Raw genomic sequence first — 14828 nt, 5'->3', positions numbered from 1 at the left:
ACCACATAATTGATCAAGATATAAGAAATATGGTCGACGACCAGAAGACCATGTTTGTGGATGCAGCTTTTCCGTTGACTTCTAAGGCTTCCATGGCAATATTTTTCTTTTTTCGTTATGGCTCTATAAAAGAATTAGTTTCTGGATCAAAGAAACCCATCAGTTCAACTTAATCATAACATTTCATCTATCCAATTCAATTTTTTTTTTCTAAATCAGATTGAGTTAAGCTTAGGGTTGATAATGGGGAATCAGAGGGGTTTGGGGCTCCATCTCATTTTCATAAGTATTTTGTTGCTTGCAACCGCATATACATGTTTGGGTATTGGAAATATGAGTGTGGTTTGCTTAGAGCATGAGAGATTTGCTCTTCTCAAGTTCAAACAAAGTGTCAAAGATTACTCTGGAATGTTGTCATCATGGGTTGGCAGTGACTGTTGCAGATGGGGAAGAATCCAGTGTGACGCTGTCACTGGAAATGTCGAAAGCCTTCATCTCAGAGGAAGTTATGATAAACGCAACTTATATGGTAATGATTTGAGCTCTTCATTCGCTGAGTTGAGGCATCTCAAATACTTGGACTTAAGCGAGAATTATTTTAATCTAAGTAAGATCCCTGAGTTCATTGGATCCTTGAAACAACTGAGGTACCTCAATCTCTCTAATGCTCTTGTTTATGGAAATGTGCCTCCTCACATTGGAAATCTTTCTAATTTAAAGGTTCTTGATCTAAGTTCAAACTATGGGCTGGTGACAAATGATGTGGCATGGACTTTTCGTCTTTCATCACTTGAGCATCTCGATTTGAGTTTGTTTGATCTTAGTAGAACACAAAACTTGGACACGCTGCTTTACATGCTTCCTTCGCTAAAAAAGTTATATTTGTCAAATTGTCAACTTTCCAATGCTGATATTCGACCTTTTCTTAATTCGAGTAGAATACTTCCCAAAATCCAACACCTAGATCTTAGCAAAAATTATTTCGAAGGTCCACTCCCTGGCTTCTTAAAAAACATGACATCCCTAACATTTCTGGATCTTTCATACTCTAATATTAGTTTGGCATCAAACTTTGTGTACTTGCTAAACATGATCCCTTTTTTATCGGAGCTGCATTTGTCATGTTGTGGGGTTGATAAAATGTTTTTATCTAGCCCTAATCTTAATATCACTACACTTTCTAAAATCCAACACCTTGATCTTAGCGACAATTCAATTAAAGGCATATTTCCGTCTGTTGTAACAAACATGAGTTCCCTAAGAGTCCTTGACCTATCAAGAAACCGGCTACATTCATCGGTTCCTGTTATGCCTAACCTTCTAGAACTCGATATTTCTTATAACGAGTTCAAGCGGATTGAGCACGTTGGAATCTGGAGATGGTGTCACCTGAAAGTTTTAAGTGCCTCAAACAATCATTTTGATGCAGAAATTATTGACTCACCAAAAAATTTATCTCAATGCTCCCAAAATGCTTTGGATTTACATGAGGGTTTGTATGGTACATTTCTAGAACCACATGGAAGACTATCGAATTTAAGAGGCATAGATCTATCGAGTAGTGGATTAACAGGACCGATCCCCGAATCTCTAGGAAGATTAAGATTTCTAGAAGTATTAGATCAATCTGATAACCAGATAACAGGTCCGATTCCAAAATCTTTTGGAAAGTTAGCAGCTTTAATAGATGTGTATCTAGAATTCAATCGGTTAACGGGCCCCATACCATCATCTCTAGGAAGACTTGGTTCTTTACGAACATTTTGGGCGTATTCAAATTTCTTAAATGGGCCTATTCCAGTTTCAATTGGGCAACTTGCGAAACTCGATTCTCTACGCATCGCTAACAATTCTTTAGAAGGAGTAGTGTCTCAAGCCCATTTTGCCAGCCTTTCGATGTTGAAGGAATTGGATACTTCTTCTAACACTAAGTTGACATTCAATGTTTCACGTGAGTGGGTCCCTCCATTCCAATTGGTACAACTTCAACTCAGTTCTTGCAATGTCGGAAATGAATTTCCACAGTGGCTTCATAATCAAAGGAAACTTGAAAAGTTAGTATTGTCCAATGCTTCAATTTCAGGACCTCTCCCCACATGGTTGCAGAAGATGAACATCATTCCGTTCTTAGATCTCTCTCACAACACACTTAGCGGACCTTTGACAAACCTTCCGAATAGAGGATATTTTGGTGGGCTTAGTCCGTTACTTCTGGAAAATAACCTTTTCAATGGGTCGATTCCAAGCTCATTGTGCACAAGGAAAGATTTGGATTATCTCGATCTTTCTAGAAATAGGTTGACTGGGAAAATTCCCAAGTGTCTTTGGAATCAAGAACGTCTAACTACCATGATACTTAGCTCAAATAAGTTGTCTGGTGTCATTCCAAGCTGTATAGCTCTTACATCTTTGGTTCGATTAAGTTTGAATGACAATAGCTTCATTGGTGAACTTCCACGAGAATTGGGGAGTTTAGGACGTTTAACTGTATTAGATTTGGGTGACAATAAATTCTCCGGAAGTATGCCCGAATGGATCGGAGAAAACCTTACATCTTTGATGGTTTTAAGGTTACACAGGAATAACTTCACGGGTAGAATTCCTCTTTCTTTATGCAAATCTTCACATCTTCAAATTTTGGATGTTGCATACAACAAGTTAACGGGTACCATACCTCATTGTCTAGGAGAGTTGAATGTCATGGCCGAGGGTAATCCATTATTTTCGCATTCTGGCAGTGTTGATTACGATGAGAATGTGATTCAGGCCATGAAAGGTGTTGATCTTGAATATACAACAACTTGGGATCAAGTTTATAATATGGACCTTTCAAGCAATAAACTTGTGGGAGAAATACCAGTCCAGCTAACTGCGCTTCATATGTTGATGGGTCTCAATTTGTCTAATAATCATCTAAGTGGGGGAATTCCAGACGACATTGGGAACATGGCACAATTGTTTTCTCTGGATTTATCTAGAAACGAGTTGACCGGGAGGATCCCTCCAAGCATGGCGGGTTTGAACTTTTTGAGCCATTTGAATTTGTCACACAACAATTTGTCGGGACGAATTCCAACAGGAAATCAACTGCAGACTCTTGTTGATCCATCCATATATGCTGGGAACAAAGATCTATATGGAGATCCATTGCCAAAAAATGGCTCAAATCATCAAGACCCAATAATTGATGAGCCGATGAAGATCCATCAAGACAAAGCAGGTGATGAACCGAGGAACGTATGGTTGTTCTTCCTGGACATAATGTATGGTTTTGCAACAGGATTTTGGGGTATTATTGGAGTTTTGTTGTTCAAGAAGCAGTGGAGACAGAAGCTTTTCATGTTTGTTGAGGAAACCATGGACAAGATATACGTTGCAGTCGTGGTAGGAATTGCCAAAATGAAGAGAGGAAGAGAAGTTGTGTAGATCCTTTGGAATGCAAGTATTTCTTTTATATATATATATATATATATATATATATATATATATATATATATATATATATATATATATATATATATATATATATATATATATATATATATATATATATATAGTATCAACGATTTTTTCCTGTTTAATAATGTTATTGTGCTTATTTATGCTAGTATTTGGAATTTATATTTGTTCTGGGTGAGTGTAATATGGGTGTTAAAAGTTGTCAAATCCCCCTTTTGTGAATCTGTAATGGTAGTGATCTTGGTTGATGCTTTGGTTCTGCTTCAAACACCTAATATGTATGTTTTGTCACTGATAATTTGTATGTAAAATCTCAGTCTTTTAAATGATGAAATCTTGTGACTCATTTGCTTCCAACAAGCTTTGTTAGGATAATGGTTTTCCAACAATAAACAATTTATAAGCACGATCTATGGACATGCCTGAATTTCAACCAATTCACTATATAATGAAAGATAATATAAAATAAGAGTAACTATTTATGTTTCAAAAACTATTGGTTCTATTAGATCCCTTGTGTCGTGATAATCCCGCCTTTTATCTTTGATTAGTCCTCCAAAAGGTATATGAAGAATTTTGGAATCTAATTATGTGAAAGTTAACATAGATGAGTGTGCATTTACTTATGTTTCGTCGAAACTAATATGGTTTATTCTAGTAGGATTTAACAACCAAATGTCGTCTAGTCATTTGAAAATATTTTCAACTACAATATTCTCAAAGTACATGCACATTCTTATGAAGTTAGAAGCTCATTCCACCTTTAAGATGATGTTTGGTTTGCATTGTTATTGTAATTTCAAGTCCATACTAATTTGTGATAAAAAAAAAAACATTAATATTAGATAAATTTACTGTGATATTTAAAGTTGAAGAAACAGGCAAATCGCCACCACAGATCATGGTGTAAGTGACGATCTAATACGTCACTAATCCATGTGTGATGGGTTTTAGTTCCGGATCCAAGTTTGTCGCATAAAACAACTTGACAAAACTTTAAGAAACCGTCCATAATCTTATACATTTTGTTTACCAGAAACTTTGAAACCAACCAAATAGCCACAGATTTGTCACGGATTGGTGACAACTATTTATCGACAAATTGTTTTTAGAGACGGCCTCTTTTAGCATCCAAAAGAAATGGGCATATCTGGATGGATTTAGACGAATACCTATCCTAGATTATTAGACGGATATTCACGCGTTACTCAAAATAAATTTATATAATTAACTTTGGCAAAAAAGCATGTTGAAAACAATTGTGTTATTGATATATTATTGTGAAATAATAATTTCTTACACTAATTTGTTATATAAAATTATAATGATTTTGAATCATATTATAACATTTATTAAAATCATATCATTTAATAGTTGCTACTCGCGGTTGACGTGTAAATAAAACTAAATATGATTTTCGATTTAGTATTACTTTTAACGTTATAATTAATTGATTTACGAATTACTTATTTCATATTTTTTGTAAGACAACGTAATGTAATCTAAAATTTTATGTTCTTTTTAACTATTATTATTGTTATAATTTAAAAACCATTTATTTATAAAACTTTACATTATTATAAAAATAGTTTTGGATACTTTTTAATTCATTTGAGATATCGATTTAGGTTTTATATTTAATACATTTAAATTTTTTCAAATATTTTTAAAAAAATAATCTTTCAATATATTTAAGTTTATTTGATACTTTGATTTATATGCTGATCCACATAAACAGAAACTGTACCATCTGTTTGTTCCATAAGCATCAAAAATAAAAGCAGCATACTCCACATCATTTGAAATGGGATTAAGCCCTTCCATCAGGAAATACCTGGTTCACAATAGTATGACTTTTTACAAACTTCATGCATGAAACGTTCGAAGAAGGTCACACACTCAGAATAAGTCATAGAAGAAAAGTCAACAACCATTGAACATGGTTTTCACACCACGAGTGTAAGAGAAATGATTATGAGTAAATACCCCTTGGTAGTTGAGTTCCACCATCGCAAACAGTCCATTAGGTTCCGATTGTGCCATTGCGGCTCAGTTTTGGTACTTCAGCTTGATCACAAAAATGCTTCACAAACCCTAGCTCAGTTTCGTTTACAGTGAAAAATAAAGAATGAAGGTCGACATGTGAAGATGATAGGTTTTAAGCATCGTATATCATTATTGTTATAATTTAAAAACCATTATATATATATATATATATATATATATATATATATGTGTGTGTGTGTGTGTGTGTAAAAATATATATAACTTTAAATTATTAAAATAGTTTTGGATAATTTTTAATTAACTTGAGATGCCGATTTAGGTTTTATATTTAATACATTTAAACCTTTTAAAATATGTATAAAAAAATAGTCTTTAAATATATTTAAATTTATTTGATACTTTGATTTATATGATCCACATAAACAAAAATTATACTATCTATTCCATAAGCATCAAAAATAAAAGCAGCATATTTCACATCATCTGAAATGGGATTAAGCCCTTCCATCAGGGAAATATCTGGTTCACAGTAGTATAACTTTTTACAATCTTCATGCATGAAACGTTTGAATGTCACACACTCAGAATAAGTCATAGAAGAAAAGTCAACATCATTGAACATGGTTTTCGCAGCTCAGTTTTGGTACTTCAACTCGATCATAAAAATGCTTCACAAAACCTAGCTCAATTTCGTTTGCATTGAAAAATGAAGAATGAAGGTCGACAGGTGCATATGATAGGTTTTAAGCATCGTATATCATTTATTACCGTGGCATACCTCATGTGTCATCGGATTAACCAAAAAATAAATATTAATTGACACATATACAATGTCAATCGGAAAACCGTTTAAAATCGGGGAAAATGACTAAATTAACAGGTCAAATAAGAGTTTAATGGTCTAATGTGCCAAAAAAAACTCTAGTGACCAAATCAGACAATTGCCAAAACTTTAATATGCTACAGTGTCATTTTCCCTTACGTTTTTTGTCATTTTTTATGATAAAGAGAAAAATCGTCATTTTCATAGTCTAGTAGTATATTCATTCATACATCCATTCACAGTTTAATGCAATCATTTTGATACCAATTCATAGTTTAATATACTAATTTATTTTTAATAGAACTCAACCCCAAACTCTACCACCACCATCGTCAACTACCATATGTTGCAACCAACCATTGCCACCACCTACCACCTGCAACACATCGGCATTATCCTTCCTCTTCCCACCTTAGATCTAGATCTCTTAACCTCCAACAAGCTCTATGGTTAAGCATGGTATCGAATTGATATTGAATCGGTACCACTCGAGAATATCGAGTATCGAAATAGGTGAAAAAACAGTGACGAGTATTAAACCAAACTGAAGTTAATGGTACCGATACCAAACAGGGGCGAAAATAATTTCCCCCGTCCCCTCCCATACAAAAAAAAGGTCCTACGGGGGTTTTGACATCCAAAGGTACCATTAACAGTTTTCAGTACTACCACTGATACCCACTATACTGAATCCCGAGTTTTGTGATTTTAGAGTATCGAGTAGCGTCCCATGTTAACATAAGCGGTGACGGTTCGATACCAGTTATGTTCGATACCTATGGGATCTTTTCTTGCCCTAGCAAGCTCCAAAAATAAGATCTGGATAAAAAAAATCAAATTTTGTAGTTTCTAACTGACAGATTAATACACGGGTTCATATCAAACAAAAGGTATCGGAAATTTTAACAGCCAATATAAGAATTTTCCAATATAAACCCTTATGTCAAATACGAAGCTCTAATTATTGTTGTATTATACATAACTATGTGTCAACCGAACATAAACTCAAGTAAAACATTGAAACAAGAATAACCACAGACAGACACAGATTGATTCTACAAGTACATTCAATCTTCATTCCTAAATTCAAAGTTTCACTCATACTTCACTAACAGATAATAGATCAATCTCATATCTTATCATATCCTAAGATGTTCCGCTGCTTTCAAGCTAATCAACAACTACCCATCCACCATGTTCTGTTCAATCACCAATTCAAGAACACAAAGAAGGAAGAAAAAAAGAAGTTTGAAATTTTGAAAAAGAGATGGAATTGTTTGCCATCATCATTTTATGTCAGATTTCTTGTTGAGAATTTACCATTTATCATTTATCATTTATCATCGATTGGGAAGCATGTTCATGGTGGAGCTTGGCCACCCCATGTTTGTATACATGGGCAGATTCTGCATCGGCTGTTGTTGCTGTTGCTGTTGCTGCTGCTGCTGCTGTGGCGGCGGCTGGTGGTGCTGCTGCTGCTGTTGCTGGTGCTGGTGGTGGGAAGAATTGTTGTAGGAGCCAGGGATCCGTTGAAGAGGGCTGCTTCCACTCTCGTCAGACGATTCACTTGACGGGCCTTCAGATGGAGGACTTATACCAGGCACCGCCCCACCACCACCACCACCAAATGTCAACATGTTTGGTGGTGCCGCTGCCGGTGATGGACCACCGCTAGATTTTAATTTCTTTGCATCCGCAATAAAGCTACCAACAATAACCTGGTAGACACACACACCATTGTTAGCCTGCTGCTTTGTATTATCTACGTGTGTGTGTGTGTGTGTGTGTGTGAGAGAGAGAGAGAGAGAGAGAGGGACCTGTACGGGTGAGGCAGCCACCAGCATCCCCGCCACACCACCACCCAAAACCCGTCCATCTGAACCAGCAAGAGAAACACTCAATCCGCTAGGTTTGCTGTTGTTGCCATTGCTCTCTGAGTGTAAGAAGGAGCCTGATAAAGATATTATCTCAAATCTGCCCTGAAATATTTATGAAAACATAAAGATTTATTAATTATAGAAAAAGTTTATTATTAAAAAAGGAAAAATAAAAAAATATTAAGCAACCTCATAAGTTACAGTGCCACCAGAGGTTGCAGGCTGGCGAAGAGTGACATTACCAATGGCACCATTGGCAGAAAGAATACAAACAGTGCGGGGCCCTTGTTGTGAAAATGCCATAATTGTTGAGGCTATATCCTGTTAAATAAATTAACACAATTTAAGTATCTTCCATATAGAGGAAATAATTTAAGAGCATCAAGATCAAGTAATCGGTAATACAATAGTTTTTCAAGAGACACTGCAAAATTATCTACAACTGTAGTAGTATTTAGAATCTCTTTACTAAAATTTTGTGTTTCTATGCTGATTTACCATATTAACCTTTAAGGGGAATTTACATATGTGCAACACGGAAGGTGCTTACATCAGCAAGATATTGATCTGTTAATGGATGCTATTATTAGATACTTGATTAGCAAAGAAAAACAATGAATGCTATTATTAGATACTTAATTAGGAAAGAAGAATAACGATGCTATTATTAGATACTCAATTATTGATGTGGTAATGAATGTTATTATTAGATACTTAATTAGCAAAGAACAATGAGAAGAATCGAGCTTTCCTTAATCACCATGTTTGTCATCTTATCATCTATGGTACTTCAATTGTATGATTGATTTATGAGTTCTAACAAAATATTTGAATCTTAAATACCATATTACTTGCATCTTCTCTTAAAAACATGTAATAAATTATAGTTTATTCAGAAGGATATTTCTTGCAAGTTTATACAAAAGGGATTGCTTTTTATTTTTAGAAAAAGTTAAAGTGCTTATTCCTTAGACAGTGCATTTCCAAATGTTCACTTTTGCAAATATTGGACTCCAAATGTAACACAATAGACTTTGTGTAAACAACTATTGATCATGCAAATGTCAAACAATCACCACTTACCTATTAATCGCACATTATTGAAGCTATTCTTTTATGGGAAATTCTACTGTATTTTTTAAATTTAAATAAATAAAGACACATACTGTATAGTGACATCCATATGTGAAATTGGGAGAATTACCTCTCCTGCTTTAACAATAATGACATGAGGCGTAAACCCAACACCAGGTGCACCTGTAATATTCAACAAAAATATGAACTTAAACATAGCCTAAAGCATTCAGATGCTTCTTATAGATGATCAACATGAAATTCAACAAAAGACACATTAAATTAGATAAGACCAATTACCTAAAGCATCCAATTGCCTCTTCCCAGAACCCGCTGGCCTTCCTCTGTTTTTCTTAGCAGATGAATCCGCATTTGGGGTTCCACCGCTGCCATCGTTTGAAGAATCCAAATTCCCACCACCAGCAGCAGAAGTAGGAATAGCAGCGATCGGAGCAGGGGCCAAACCGAGGGCAATGTTGCCATCAGGAGACGGTGAATACTTCCTCGGTCGACCCCTCTTCTTCCTGACGGGTTCTATGCTGTATCCATCCGCCCTAAACCCACCGGACGGAGACGATCCGTCACCGTATTGGTTAGAAGGAGAATTAAAGGGGAAGCGCTGTTGCATCGAATTGGGACTCATCATGTTGGCATTTTTATTGTTGTTGGCTGAAGCGGTGTTTGAGTTGTTGGATAGGTGGTGGTGGGTAGGGAAAGAGTTTGGTGGCATCATCATGTTCATACCGGGCGGTGGCTGCTGCTGCTGTTGGTGATGGGCGTGGTGTTGCTGTAGTGAAGGCGGTGGTGCTAATGATTCTCGTGAATCCATTTTGAACAAAATTCAACAGAATTAATTGTGTGTTTCCTTGATCTTCTGTTGGATGCTCTCTGATCTTCAAATGCAGGTATAGATCTTGTAGTGCCGCAAATCAATTTTGAGAATCTACTTGGCACCTACTAAACTTGAAACCAATTGAATCGAAAAGATTGGGGAGGCGAAAGATGCGATTAAGGGGTTTAAAGAAAGAGAGAAAAGAAGGGAATTAGGGTTTTTAAGATGAAATTTTTGGTTTGCTAGGTCATTTATTGAGTGCATCTACTACTTGTGCTTGTGCTGGAGATACGTTTGAGCTTTTGACACCTTTGTGTCAAACTTGCCTACATCTCCTCTCAAGCTTCTTATCTATCTATACCCGAAATTAACAAATCCCAAATAATTTATTATTAATAAAGTTTTCATAATTGTCAAATATTTTAATTATTCTTCTATAATTAGTATAAGTTTTAATTGTCAAATAAATTAATTATTCTTTTGCAGTTACAAGTTTTCAGTTGTTATAGATTTTGAGCGTGTTCGGCACGGAGAGTTTTGGAGCGGTTGAGAGCTTCTAGCTTCTAGCGTTTAACAAAACGCTCCGTTTAAAACAAAAAGTCTCGTTTGGCACTACAAGCTTCTAGCGTTTAGTTTAATCAAAACGCTCCAAATCCAAATGCTACTTCATATAGCTACCCGTTATCCGCTACCAGCTAGTTTTGCCGAACACGTCATTTATTTGTTATATTAATGTTTGGTAAAAGTAATTAGAAACTTTTAAAATATGTAAAATACTAAAACTAGAAAAAAAAATGTTTAAAATAGTTTAGATTAAAGGTTAAATGCTCAAACTCCCAAACAGAGTTTTTTGTTTAAGTCGGATTTTTTTGTTAAAAACTAAAAATTAAAAGCCCACAAACGTTATACGTGTCAAACGCGTCCATAATCAAAAGTTAGCACTAGAACTAAAGTACATTAGTAACATTAAAATCAATTTGGTAGGTAATTAATGGGTCATATCATCCATCTTTGCTAATTAAATTTGTTCTTCTCAAATTCATCCCCCCTACATTTTTATTTATTTTACATATATTATGTTTTTTATTCGCCTTCAAAAAAGATTTATATACAACCTTTCAATTTCTCTATCTTCATAAGTTTGTTGGTTGCTATCCTAAATTAGGTAGTGCAACGTCAGCATATATCGTCAAAGGGTGCACAAGCACAACTACGTGAACTACAAATTGAATTTATAATAAATCCACAATTTCTATTTTTGTCGAGAAGAATGTTTATCCAATATTATTTATGAAGTACAATGTTCTTATCTCATGAAAATCCAACACTGTCGTTTTTAAGAATAAATTGGCTCGTAATGAATTGAAAAAATATATATATATATAAAATTTACTCAGATTTTTAGCTTGATGATCCGTTTAATACAATTTATGATAATAAATAAAATAAAATAAAAAGTCTGAACTCTGAAATGATCTTTTTAAGTACAACAGTCGACAGATGGACCACATGAAAGCCCGCATCAAACGCTAGTCATTTTCCAAACAAGGACATGACCACTCATCATATATAATCCGACTTTCAAAAGCAAACTTATTCTTTCCAAAAAACCACCCCCATTGTTGATTGTACTATCAAATAATTCAAATAAAGCACTTTTAAAGTCAAAATACAACATATTTGACCTTCAAAGTCAAAAACAAGCAGCTAATCAACACAACCACACAAAAAAAAATGTCCAAAAAAACACGGTTTGATTTGATCTTAGCATCTGATCTCATATGAACCCGCTTTCGTAATATACCTCACCCATTCCACTGTATTGTAACCACTCTTCTCCCATACCTACAAAAAGACAATTTTAACCCTCAAATATTTACCTTAATTCAAATACAACACATGGTGTAATAAAATCACAATATGTACCTTGAGAAATCTGACTCTTAATCCGGATGCTGTAAACATAGGAACCTACAAAAAAAAAAAAAAAAAGATGGATTATTATTTTCTAAATTCAAAATATTTTATAGCAGAATAAAATAAGTAAGCACCTGAAACTCCATCTGTATTGGTGGTCTAGTCCATGACTTCTTTTCTGCAATCGTTGAAATCAACTCCACTTCCGCACTCAAAGTTGACTCCGTTTGACCAGGAAATTTCCTTATCCTGCAATTTATTATATTATATTATATTTATAAAAAATTAAAAATATAGTTTAAGAATTACATTCATAGGGTTGTTTCTTTTTTTCACTTAATGGGCTTAATCGGTTAAGACACAATTATTAGATACTCACTTCCACATCAAACAGTCCATAGAAGCATTGTACTTTGCCCTTCCTGATGTCACTTGAAGACTCGTTTTTGCTGTTTGTTTGGGTACTGGAATCTTCACCACAACTCCAAGTGCAAACATTTTTGCACCAAATACACTCTTTACCTGAAAACAAATAATGTTAACAACTAATATAATATTAAATATTAATATAATTAATTAATTACACAATAAATTTATACATAATTTTAGCTGTTTACAAACCTTGACATTAACTTCCATCCGCGTCCTGCCTAATTCCTTGATTGTGGGCAATACCCGAAATGGAAGATTTACACCCTCTGTGATACGATATCTATAAATAAAATAAAATAATAAATGCTACAAAGTGTTGTTTTGCTATAAGTTTTTTTTTTAAAAAAAATTATAAATAGTGAGCTTACTTCATTAGCTCGAATTCACCATCTGGTGGCACAAAGCTAACAGTTTTTTCTGAATTAAATCTAGTCAAGTTTACACATTGATGGAAAGTAACATCATCAAGCTCAATAGTTTTCCCACTGCATTATATACTTAAGTCAAAGTTTGGTCAACAAAACAAAACAAACAAGGGTGTAACTTTCTTTGTAAATTACCTTTTAGTAGGGCGTGATTTAATTTCAGACTCTTTCTCGAGGCCGATTTTGTCATTTAATCCTAGCTTCAAATCGGGCATTCCAGAAAGGAAACATTTCATGAGAATCTTGCCAGTTACATCACAACGTAGAACACTACCTGTTTAACAATAAATTGTTTTATAAGGACATAAAAGGTAAAATATATATATAAAAATGTGAAACAGGATTTAAATTTGTACCTTTTGAAGACATTAAAAGATTAACACTTTCTACAATGTCTAAAAACACCTCGTTCTTTTTATAAGCAAGACCTTCTCTACGCCAACCAACTGCACCAGTTACTTGTAATGTAGCATTGGGAACAGGTTTATCTGTAGGCTGTTGTATTGAAATTATAAATTAGAAAATATTTATATATTTCATGTTTCAGAGATAATCAAAAAATAATAATAATACCTTGGAAGAGAATGGTGAGCGAACACCTTCTTGAGTAATGTACAGCTTTAATATTTCTGGTGACAGATTTTGTGGATAACCAAAGTCCATAATTTCTGCAAATAAAGCATATGATATAACACAAAAACTAAAAAACAAATGTACGATAAAATTAAAGGTAAGGATAATTTATAGTACCATCTAATAACTCGTATATCAAAACAAAGTTGTTGCGAATAGCATCCTCATCGAAAGCTCCACCAAAATATGATTTAAATAAAGCAACTGCCTGAATTATATGAAAAATAATTAATAAACAACAAGTCGTAGGACAAAAATTGTGGTAAATGATATACATTGATGCTTAGAGGATTACCTCAACAACAAACTTGAAGGCACATGCTACATTGGCATTGCTGCTGACAACAATCACAATATAGACATTGCTAATTCTCATATAGAAGAAAGAGCAACCCCCAATCTGTCTCACAGGACATGTCCCTAGTTCCTTTGTTTGCATTATGTGCATTCTAAAGGCATCCACCATATTTCCCCTAAAAGATGATAGAATAAAGAAGAAATAGATATAGTAAGATAGCTGAACATATATATTTTCTGCTTTTGCAGCAATTGAAAAGCTCCCTGAAGGAAATAATGCAATTAGAAACAAGTCGTATAGTTTACAAATTCAAAAATGATCCTGATTCTAAACTTTCCTAGTACCCAATATACAAGAAACTTTAACAAGATCAATAAACCAAAAACTGTTGGTGATAATCCCAACAAAATGTGTGTCGATCTTCAAACAGCAAAATTTTAGGTTTTACATTGAAGAATTCTATACGTTATTATCTTCTATCGAAGGCATGAGGGGTATAGGCTTCACAAACAAGAAACGGAAACCCCATCTTTTATATGGAATGGCGTTTAATAATAACTACAAGATGAACAGGCTGGAGAATAAAGCACAAAAGTTAAATTCGTTTACTTAAGTTCTCGTTGTTATCAGCAAACTAAAAGCTTTAGGGGAAAAATCGTCTTTTTAGATGCATAACACATTTCCATGTATGTGAATCAGTGAATACATGGTTACAGAGGGAGAGAGCTGACCCGACGTCATCACGATAAAGACGATTGATGAGGACATCGCCACGAAGATTTAGGAAGTAGATAGCGGAAGCAGCCACCGGCATCTCTTAAGCCGGTGCAGTGAGATGTTGAGTTCAGAAATTTTGAACCACACAGAGACAGAGACGACGATCAGGGCAGATCAGATCTAGAATCTTTTTACCAGAATTGGGGTTTCAGATTTCTTCCAACAGTTTCTCGGAGCAGGTCGAGGCCAGTAAACGGACGAATTGGGGTAGTCTCCGTTGAATACAATCGCTTATGTTTTAAGTTTTAACCTTGCTCCTATCAGTCGTATGTGT

General features: G+C 34.5%; 3 protein-coding genes across 3 annotated transcripts; 1 reads left to right on the top strand and 2 right to left on the bottom strand.

Moving 5' to 3' along the window:
• The first annotated feature begins 215 nt into the window (after positions 1 to 215).
• LOC145163414 (uncharacterized) lies at positions 216 to 3426 on the top strand. Its single transcript, XM_079082256.1, has one exon. The coding sequence runs from the start codon at positions 244 to 246 to the stop codon at positions 3424 to 3426; it is 3183 nt and encodes a 1060-aa protein (XP_078938382.1). The 5' UTR covers positions 216 to 243.
• Positions 3427 to 7220: 3794 nt separating this feature from the next.
• LOC145165492 (AT-hook motif nuclear-localized protein 8-like) lies at positions 7221 to 10412 on the bottom strand. The gene is made up of 5 exons (XM_079084235.1): positions 9541 to 10412; positions 9371 to 9423; positions 8356 to 8487; positions 8107 to 8268; positions 7221 to 8007 (listed from the first exon to the last, which is right to left on the bottom strand). Exons 1-5 carry the CDS (start codon positions 10067 to 10069, stop codon positions 7630 to 7632), a joined length of 1254 nt encoding a protein of 417 aa, XP_078940361.1. The 5' UTR covers positions 10070 to 10412; the 3' UTR covers positions 7221 to 7629.
• Positions 10413 to 11608: 1196 nt separating this feature from the next.
• Positions 11609 to 14828, bottom strand: LOC145165491 (AP-2 complex subunit mu). The gene is made up of 12 exons (XM_079084234.1): positions 14509 to 14828; positions 13775 to 13952; positions 13597 to 13687; positions 13420 to 13514; positions 13203 to 13341; positions 12982 to 13120; positions 12790 to 12906; positions 12611 to 12701; positions 12369 to 12511; positions 12124 to 12238; positions 11999 to 12043; positions 11609 to 11917 (listed from the first exon to the last, which is right to left on the bottom strand). The coding sequence occupies exons 1-12, from the start codon at positions 14589 to 14591 to the stop codon at positions 11837 to 11839; spliced, it is 1317 nt and encodes a 438-aa protein (XP_078940360.1). The 5' UTR covers positions 14592 to 14828; the 3' UTR covers positions 11609 to 11836.

Source organism: Lactuca virosa, chromosome 3, assembly GCF_052849685.1.
Source record: "Lactuca virosa cultivar CGN04683 chromosome 3, Lactuca_virosa_CGN04683_v6, whole genome shotgun sequence".
Classification (NCBI taxonomy): Eukaryota; Viridiplantae; Streptophyta; class Magnoliopsida; order Asterales; family Asteraceae; genus Lactuca; species Lactuca virosa.
The sequence above is the reverse complement of the archived record's forward strand: the minus strand, read 5'-3'. Positions and strand labels throughout refer to the sequence as shown.

Bases quoted from the DNA above. Each gene is read 5' to 3' on its own strand.
- LOC145165491 (XM_079084234.1), bottom strand. From the start codon at position 14,591: ATGCCGGTGGCTGCTTCCGCTATCTACTTCCTAAATCTTCGTGGCGAT. The intron at 13,342-13,419 runs GTATTATTATTA...TCAATACAACAG, and splicing joins GCTCACCATTCTCTTCCAAG to CCTACAGATAAACCTGTTCC. The intron at 12,044-12,123 runs GTGCTTACTTAT...TTTTTTTTGTAG, and splicing joins CAATACAGATGGAGTTTCAG to GTTCCTATGTTTACAGCATC.
- LOC145163414 (XM_079082256.1), top strand. From the start codon at position 244: ATGGGGAATCAGAGGGGTTTGGGGCTCCATCTCATTTTCATAAGTATT.
- LOC145165492 (XM_079084235.1), bottom strand. From the start codon at position 10,069: ATGGATTCACGAGAATCATTAGCACCACCGCCTTCACTACAGCAACAC. The intron at 9,424-9,540 runs GTAATTGGTCTT...TGAATATTACAG, and splicing joins GAGGCAATTGGATGCTTTAG to GTGCACCTGGTGTTGGGTTT. The intron at 8,488-9,370 runs GTAATTCTCCCA...TTTATTTAACAG, and splicing joins TTATTGTTAAAGCAGGAGAG to GATATAGCCTCAACAATTAT.